At 48.8% G+C, this 8,914-nt stretch overlaps 1 protein-coding gene across 1 annotated transcript; it reads left to right on the top strand.

Moving 5' to 3' along the window:
* Window positions 1-2,651: 2,651 nt before the first annotated feature.
* On the top strand, window positions 2,652-8,641 carry TMEM256 (transmembrane protein 256). Its single transcript, XM_038768879.1, has 4 exons — window positions 2,652-2,736; window positions 6,468-6,505; window positions 7,662-7,742; window positions 8,109-8,641. Exons 1-4 carry the CDS (start codon window positions 2,652-2,654, stop codon window positions 8,250-8,252), a joined length of 348 nt encoding a protein of 115 aa, XP_038624807.1. The 3' UTR covers window positions 8,253-8,641.
* The last annotated feature ends 273 nt before the right edge of the window (window positions 8,642-8,914 follow it).

Raw genomic sequence — 8,914 nt, 5'->3', positions numbered from 1 at the left:
TAATTTGTACATATTTATTTTATTTACTTCAATACATTCTGTGCTCTGCACCCAGTAAGCACTCAATAAATACGATTGAATGAATGATTATTATTAGTGTATCTCCTCCAGCGCTTAGAACAGTGCTTGGCACATAGTAAGCATTTAACAAATACCAACATTATTATTATTATTAAAACAAAACAAGTATGTATTACTCTATTTATTTAATTTGTACATATTTATTCTATTTCTTTTATTTTGTTAATATGCTTTGTTTTGTTCTCTGTCTCCCCCTTCTAGACTGTGAGCCCACTGGTGGGTAGGGACTGTCTCTCTATGTGCTCTGCACATAGTAAGCGCTCAGTAAATACGATTGAATGAATGAATGAATGATTACTATTATTGTATCTCCCCCAACGCTTAGAACAGTGCTTGGCACATAGTAAGCGTTTAACAAATACCAACATTATTATTATTAAAATAAAACAAGTATTCATTGCTCTATTTAATTTGTACCTATTTATTCTATTTATTTTATTTTGTTAATATGTTTTGTTTTGTTCTCTGTCTTCCCCCTTCTAGACTGTGAGCCCACTGTTGGATAGGGAACCGTCTCTATATGTTGCCAACTTGTACTTCCCAAGCACTTAGTCCAGTGCTCTGCACACAGTAAGTGCTCAATAAATACGATTGAATGAATGATTATTATTAGTGTATCTCCCCCAGCGCTTAGAACAGTGCTTGGCACATAGTAAGCGTTTAACAAATACCAACATTATTATTATTATTAAAACAAAACAAGTATTCATTACTCCAATTTGTACATATTTATTCTATTTATTTTATTTTGTTAATATGTTTTGTTTTGTTCTCTGTCTCCCCCTTCTAGACTGTGAGCTCACTGGTGGGTAGGGACCGTCTCTATATGTTGCCAACTTGGACTTCCCAAGCGCTTAGTTCAGTGCTCTGCACACAGTAAGCGCTCAATAAATACGATTGAATGAATGATTATTATTAGTGTATCTCCCCCAGCGCTTAGAACAGTGCTTGGCACATAGTAAGCGTTTAACAAATACCAACATTATCATTATTATTAAAACAAAACAAGTATTTATTACTCTATTTATTTACTTATTTTATTTGTACATATTTATTCTATTTATTTTATTTTGTTAATATGTTTTGTTTTGTTCCTTGTCTCCCCCTTCTAGACTGTGAGCCCACTGGTGGGTAGGGACCGTCTCTATATGTTGCCAACTTGGACTTCCCAAGCGCTTAGTCCAGTGCTCTGCACACAGTAAACGCTCAATAAATACGATTGAATGAATGAATGAATTATTATTATTGTATCTCCCCCAGCGCTTAGAACAGTGCTTGGCACATGGTAAGCGTTTAACAAATACCAACATTATTATTATTATTAAAACAAAACAAGTAGGGAGGTCTCCTGCCACCCCTGGCTGTATTAAGCGCTTAGTATAGTGTTTCTAGACTGTAGGGACTGTCTCTACATGTTGCCAACTTGGACTTCCCAAGCGCTTAGTCCAGTGCTCTGCACACAGTACGCGCTCAATAAATACGATTGATTGATTGATTAGTTGATTGATTGAGGATGGGCGAGGAGAGGGAGGGGGAGCAAATCGGGATTCCCACTGTTGGGTAGGGACTGCCTCTATATGTTGCCAGCTTGTACTTCCAAAGCGCTTAGTACAGTACTCTGCACACAGTAAGCGCTCAATAAATACGATTGATTGATTGATTGATTGATTGACTGAGGATGGGCGAGGAGGGGGAGGGGGAGCAAATCGGGATTCCCACTGTTGGATAGGGACTGTCTCTATATGTTGCCAGCTTGTACTTCCCAAGCGCTTAGTACAGTGCTCTGCACGCAGTAAGCGCTCAGTAAATACGATTGATTGATTGATTGATTGATTGATTCCCCGGGTTGGAGGCGGGGCTGGTGGGGGGGAAAGAGGCGGGAGCCTTTCAGGGCGGCGGCCCAATCGCTGAGCTCCGATTGGCTTTCCTTGGTCCCGCCCCCCCGGCGCGCCGTTCCTATTGGTCCCTCCTGTTCCGCCGCGCTTCTTCACCAATCGGCAGCCAGTCCCTAAAGTAGCACGTCACGTGGCCAACGGACGGGGTCAAGAGACAGCAGAGCCGGGGGTAGGAGCGTCTGTACGTCTGGGGAAACCGGGGGAATTTAAGGGAAGGGGTTGAAGACGGCATTTTGTTGGTTAGGAATATAAACTGCGGTGGTGGTAGGCGGGGTGTTTGGGGGATAATAGCCCCGTCGAAAACCGATTTTAGCCTGTGAGCCCACTGTTGGGTAGGGACTGTCTCTATATGTTGCCAGTTTGTACTTCCCAAGCGTTTAGTACAGTGCTGTGCACATAGTAAGTGCTCAATAAATACGATTGATGATGATCTTCCTTCCGCCCCCCCCCCCTCCTAGTGGGACCGTCCGCCGGGCGCCTCCTCCAATCGCCAGCCGCCTCCCAAAGAGGGCGCCCCACCCGGGCCCTCGGAAGAAACGGCGCCTCGGATTGGCCGCATTTGCGTACGAGGCCCGGATTGGCGGGCCGCCCGGAGGGGGCGGGGCATCGCTGCATTATTCATGAGGGCGCCGCCGCCGTCATGAATATGCAGGAGGGGCCGGCACTTCCGCCGTCATGGCCGGCCTGGCGCTCGCCTTCCGCCGCCTGGGCGCCCTGTCGGGGGTCGGGGCGATGGGGCTGGCCACCTACGGGGCGCACGGTCTGCGGGACGGGACGGGACGGGGGAGGAGGAGGAGGGCGAGGATGTGTGTGTGGGGGTGTGTGTGGTTGTAGAGAGGGTTAGCCCCCTCCCCCAGTGGATTCTGGGTAATTCAGCCTCCCCAGTGGATTCTGGGTAATTCAGCCTCCCCACTGGATTCTGGGTAACCCAGCCTCCGCACTGGATTCTGGGTAACTCGGCCTCCCCACTGCATTCTGGGTAACTCAGCCTCCCCACTGCATCCTGGGTAATCCAGGCTGATTAGGGCCCAATCATTCATTCATTCAATTGTATTTATTGAGCGCTTACTATTTATTTTATTTTGTTAATATGTTTGGTTTTGTTCTCTGTCTCCCCCTTTTAGACTGTGAGCCCACTGTTGGGTAGGGACCGTCTCTAGATGTTGCCAACTTGGACTTCCCAAGCGCTCAGTCCAGTGCTCTGCACACAGTAAGCGCTCAATAAATAGGATTCCCCCTCTCCACCCCCTCATCTTACCTCCTTCCCTTCCCAACAGCACCTGTATATATGTATATATGTTTGTACCTATTTATTACTCTATTTATTTTACTTGTACATATCTATTTATTTTATTTTGTTAGTATGTTTGGTTTTGTTCTCTGTCTCCCCCTTCTAGACTGTGAGCCCACTGGTGGGTAGGGACCGTCTCTCTATGTTGCCAACTTGGACTTCCCAAGCGCTTAGTACAGTGCTCTGCACAAAGTAAGCGCTCAATAAATACGATTCCCCCTCTCCACCCCCCCATCTTACCTCCTTCCCTTCCCCACATCACCTGTATATATGTTTGTACATATTTATTGCTCTATTTATTTTACTTGTACATATCTATTCTATTTATTTTATTTTGTTAGTATGTTCGGTTTTGTTCTCTGTCTCCCCCTTTCAGACTGTGAGCCCACTTGGGTAGGGACTGTCTCTATATGTTGCCAACTTGGACTTCCCAAGGGCTTCGTACAGTGCTCTGCACACAGGAAGCGCTCAATAAATACGATTGATTACCGTGTGCAGAGCACTGGACTAAGCGCTTGGGAAGTCCAAGTTGGCAACATAGACGGTCCCTACCCAGCAGCGGGCTCACAGTCCAGAACCTAATCGGTTCAGGAATCAAGCAGTGGCCTTTATGGAGCGCTTACCAGGTGCATTCAAGGATAATAATAATAATAATAACGGCATTTATTAAGCGCTTACTATGTGCAAAGCACTGTTCTATGCACCGGGGAGGTTACAAGGCGATCAGGTTGGCCCACGGGGGGCTCACAGTCTTCATCCCCAGTTGACAGATGAGGTCACTGAGGCCCAGATAAGTTAAGTAATAACAATAATAATGGCATTTATTAAGCGCTTACTATGTGCAAAGCACTGTTGTAAGTGCTGGGGAGGTTACAAGGTTATCAGGTGGTCCCACAGGGGGCTCACAGTCTTCATCCCCAGTTGACAGATGAGGTCACTGAGGCCCAGAGAAGTTAAGTAATAATAATAATGGCATTTATTAAGCGCTTACTAAGTGCAAAGCACTGTTCTAAGCACTGGGGAGGTTACAAGACGATCAGGTGGTCCCACGGGGGGCTCACAGTCTTCATCCCCAGTTGACAGATGAGGTCACTGAGGCCCAGAGAAGTTAGTTAATAATAATATTGGCATTTATTAAGCACTTACTATGTGCAAAGCACGGTTCTAAGCGCCGGGGAGGTTACAAGTTAGGTTGTCCCACCAGGGGCTCCCAGTCTTCATCCCCATTTTACAGATGAGGGAACTGAGGCCCAGAGAAGTGAAGGGACTGGCCCAAAGTCACACAGTTGACAGTTGGCGGAGCCGGGATTTGAATCCACGACCTCTGACTCCAAAGCCTGTGCTCAAGCCGTGTGACCCAGTGGCTAGAGCCCGGACCTGGGTTTTCATCCCTGCTCACGGTCTGTTTGTGTGACCTTGGGCCAGTCCCTTCACTTCTCTGCGCCTCAGTTCCGTCGGCTGGAACATGGGGATTAGCGATAATGAATCATTATGGTACTTGTTAAGCACTTACTATGTGCCAGTCACTGTTTTAAGCGCTGGGGTGGATACACGCTAACCCCAGGTTGGACACAGTCCGTGGCCCACATGGGGCTCTCAGTCTTAATCCCCATTTTACGGATGAGGGAACTGAGGTCCCAGAGAACAATAATAATAATATAATAATAATGATGGCATTTATTAAGCGCTTACTATGTGCCAAGCACTGCTCTAAGCACTGGGGAGGTTACAAGATGATCAGCTTGTCCCACGTGGGGCTCACAGTCTTAATCCCCGTTTTACAGATGAGGCAACCCCAGAGAAGTGAAGTAACTTGCCCAAAGTCACACAGCTGACAGGCCTGGATTTGAACCCATGACCTCTGACTCCAAAGCCCGTGCTCTTTCCACGGTGCCACGCTGCTTCTCTAAAATTAAGTGTGCGAGACCGAGGTGGAACAGGGATTGTGTCCAACCCGACGAGCTTTGGTCTAGCCCAGTGCTTAAGTAAGGTGCCTGGCACATAGTAAGCACTTAATAATGATCATAAGTATTATTATTATTTCATGCCTCTGGGGTTTAGCGTCCTCCATCTGAAAAATGGGGATTCAGCCAGCCAATTGTATTTTTTTGAGCGCTTACTGTGTGCAGAGCACTGGAGCAGAGCGTTTGGGAGAGTCCAATGTAGCAGACACGTTCCCTGCCCAAAATGAGCTTACAGCCCAGAGCGGGAGACCGACGGGAATCGAAATAAATCAGTGATGGATGTGGACATAAGTGCTGTGGGGCTGGGAGGGGGGGGATGAATAAAGGGAGTGAGTCAGGGTGAGGCAGAAGGGAGTGGGAGAAGAGGAAAGCCGGGTTTAGTCGGGGAAGGCGTTTTGGAGGAGATGGGCCTTCAGTAAGGCTCTGAAGGCTGGGAGAGTCATTGTCGGACTCAATCCCTGTTCTCCCTCCTATTTAGATGATTGTGAACCCCATGTGGGACCGCGTTGGCTTGAATCTACCCCAGTGCTTAGTACAGGGCTTGGCACATTGTAAGGGCTCAATAAATACCATTATTACTATTATTATAGTACTACAACAGCTAGCAGGACTTTTAGACTGTGAGCCCACTGTTGGGTAGGGACTGTCTCTATGTGTTGCCAGTTTGCACTTCCCAAGCGCTTAGTACAGTGCTCTGCACATAGTAAGCGCTCAATAAATACGATTGATTGATTGATTAGGAGGAGGGTCCTTCCTCTCCCCCCCACTCCATCCCTCCTGCCTTACCTCCTTCCCTTCCCCACAGCCCCTGTATATATGTTTGTACATATTTATTACTCTATTTTACTTGTACATATCTATTCTATTTTATTTTGTTAATATGTTTTGTTTTGTTCTCTGTCACCCCCTTCTAGACTGTGAGCCCACTGTTGGGTCGGGACCGTCTCTGTGCGTTGCCAACTTGTACTTCCCAAGCGCTTAGTACGGTGCTCTGCCCACAGTAAGCGCTCAATAAATGCGATTGATTGATTGATTGGTGGGGCCTGAAGAGGCCCCTCCCCTTCCAAGACTTCTGAGGGGCAGGATCGTTACCGCCCTTACGCCTACCTGTTCCTAATTGACTACAGAGAAGACAATCTAATGGTTCCCCCTTCCCCACTAGCAGGAGCGGGACTTTATAAGCATAAGGCGCCCAGATTGGCTACCACACTTCAACCCTTCATTTGCCACCCACAGGTTTCGACTTGCGCTCCCCGGACGAATACCGCAGGGAGGTGAGTTTTGACCCCATCTCCTCATCCGGGATAATAATAATCCATCAATCGTATTTATGGAGCGCTCACGGTCTGCCAAGCAGTGTACTGAGAGCTTGGGAAAGTACAGTACCAATAATGATCATTGTGATGTTTAAGTGCTTACTGTGGGGTCGGGTGCTGTACTAAGCGCTCGGGTAGAAACAAGCAAGAGGGGTTGGACACGGTCCCTGTCCCACACGGGGCTCACTGTTCTAAGCGCTTGGGAGCGGACAATAGAACAGAATTGGCCGCCGCGTTCCCTGCAGTTAGCTCAGTAATGGTTATCATCATCAATCATCAATCGTATTTATTGAGCGCTTACTGTGTGCAGAGCACTGTGCTAAGCGCTTGGGAAGTACAAGTTGGCAACATATAGAGACAGTCCCTACCCAACAGTGGGCTCACAGTCTAAGAGAGCCTCTTAGAGTCTAAGAGTTATTTAAAAGTGTGGGGTTTGTAAAGCACTTACTATGTGCCAAGCCCTGTACTAAGCGTTGGGGATAGATCCAAGACAATGAGGTCCCCTCTGGGGCCCACAATCTAAGCAGGAAAGAAAACGGATCTCGAATCTACATTTTGCAGCTGAAAGAACCGAAGTCCAGGGAAGTTAAGATTTATTTTATTTTGTTAGTACGTTTGGTTTTGTTCTCTGTCTCCCCCTTTTAGACTGTGAGCCCGCCGTTGGGTAGGGGCTGTCTCTATATGTTGCCAACTTGGACTTCCCAAGTGCTTAGTACAGTGCTGTGCACACAGTAAGCGCTCAATAAATACGATTGATTAATCAATTGGACTACCAGATTAATCTGGTAGTTCTCTGATTGATTAAGTGCCCAAGATCTCACAGCAGACAATTGGAGGAGTCAAGATTAGAATCCAGGACCACAGACCCATTGATAATAGTAATAATGATGGTGTTTGTTAAACGCTTACTCGGGGCCAAGCACTGTTCTAAGCACAGGCTCTGAGCTGTGAGGAAGGGGAAGGGGGGCAACTCCCATGTCCCAGGGGGGAAGCAGGTGTGTGGGTGCGATTTGGGGGTGGGGGCTGTCGTTGGAAAGCTAGGCTTTGGGGGGCTGGAAGAACACCTGAGTCCCTAGGCGAAGCATGGCGTGACCTGGTGTCCACTCCTCTGCAGCTCTTCGACAAAGCCAACAAGCACCACTTCCTGCACAGCCTGGCACTCCTCTCTGTGCCCCTCTGCCGCAAGCCCCTCTTGGTAAATCTCTCCGACAACCTCCCCGAGAACCCCCCCACCCCATCCCCTTTGAAGGGAGGGCAGGAGGAGGAGGTGGCGGGGGGCGAGGGAAGGGGGGAGGCGGGCGGAGGAAGGTGGTGGCAGTTTTCCTAGTAGATGGGAAGCCGCCTGTGGGATGCTTGAGTCCCCGGGATGAGTGGGAGCTGGAAAGGGATAAAGGAAGGGGGCGGGAGAACAAAACTCTGGGAAGGGGGTGAGAGGAGGGGGCTGAATGACACGGCCTGCCCTCCATCTCTTCCATCCCTCCCTCCATCTCTTCCATCCGTCCTCTCCCATCCCTCCCGTCTCCTCTGGCACCCCTTTCCCCCCATCCCTCCCCTCCCACAGTCCGGCTCGCTGCTCGGCTCTGGAATGATCCTGTTCTGTACCAGCTTCTACTACCACGCCATTACCGGGGACCCCTGCCTCGTGAAGGCCGCCCCCGTTGGAGGCTCCCTCCTCATCCTGGGCTGGCTGTCCATGGCCCTCTGAGCCCCCCACCACCCCCCAACACTTGGAGGAAGGCGGAGGTCGGAGGAAACCACGCCGGCCCTGTTGACAGACCTTCCCCCAGACTCACAAATGGCAAGTTTATTCAGTGCAGGAGGAGGATTCCGAGTCACCCAGCTCGACTGTTAGCCCCCCTGGGCCACCTCGCTTCCGAAAGACGGCAAGAATTGGGACCAGTCCCTGCAGACACAGAGAACCGGAAACCTGTCTTGTCCTGTCTGCGTTGTGGGCAGGGCCTGTTACGCTGTTATCTTGTACTCTCCCAAGCGCTTAATACAGTGCTTTGCACACTGTAAGCGCTCAATAAATCCGATTGAGTGAATGAATGAATGGTAGACCGGCCGAAGCCAGGCAGAAAAAGCAAAGGGGCATTGGTGGGGTGTGGCGGGGGGGGGGGTGTCAGGAGTCATGCCTGGCACATAGGAAGCGCTTAAATACAATTATTATAATAATAATGACTCGACTCACTGATTAGACTGTGAGCCCACTGTTGGGTAGGGACTGTCTCTATATGTTGCCAATTTGCGCTTAGTACAGTGCTCTGCACATAGCGCTCAATAAATACGATTGACGCTGATGATGATTAGAGGGAAATAATGATACTGCTAATGGTGGTATTTGGTAAGCGCACACTCTGTGCCACA

Source organism: Tachyglossus aculeatus, chromosome Y4 (assembly GCF_015852505.1).
Source record: "Tachyglossus aculeatus isolate mTacAcu1 chromosome Y4, mTacAcu1.pri, whole genome shotgun sequence".
In the NCBI taxonomy this organism is placed as follows: domain Eukaryota; kingdom Metazoa; phylum Chordata; class Mammalia; order Monotremata; family Tachyglossidae; genus Tachyglossus; species Tachyglossus aculeatus.
Note: the sequence above shows the minus strand (reverse complement) of the source record. Positions and strands in the feature narration are given on the sequence as shown.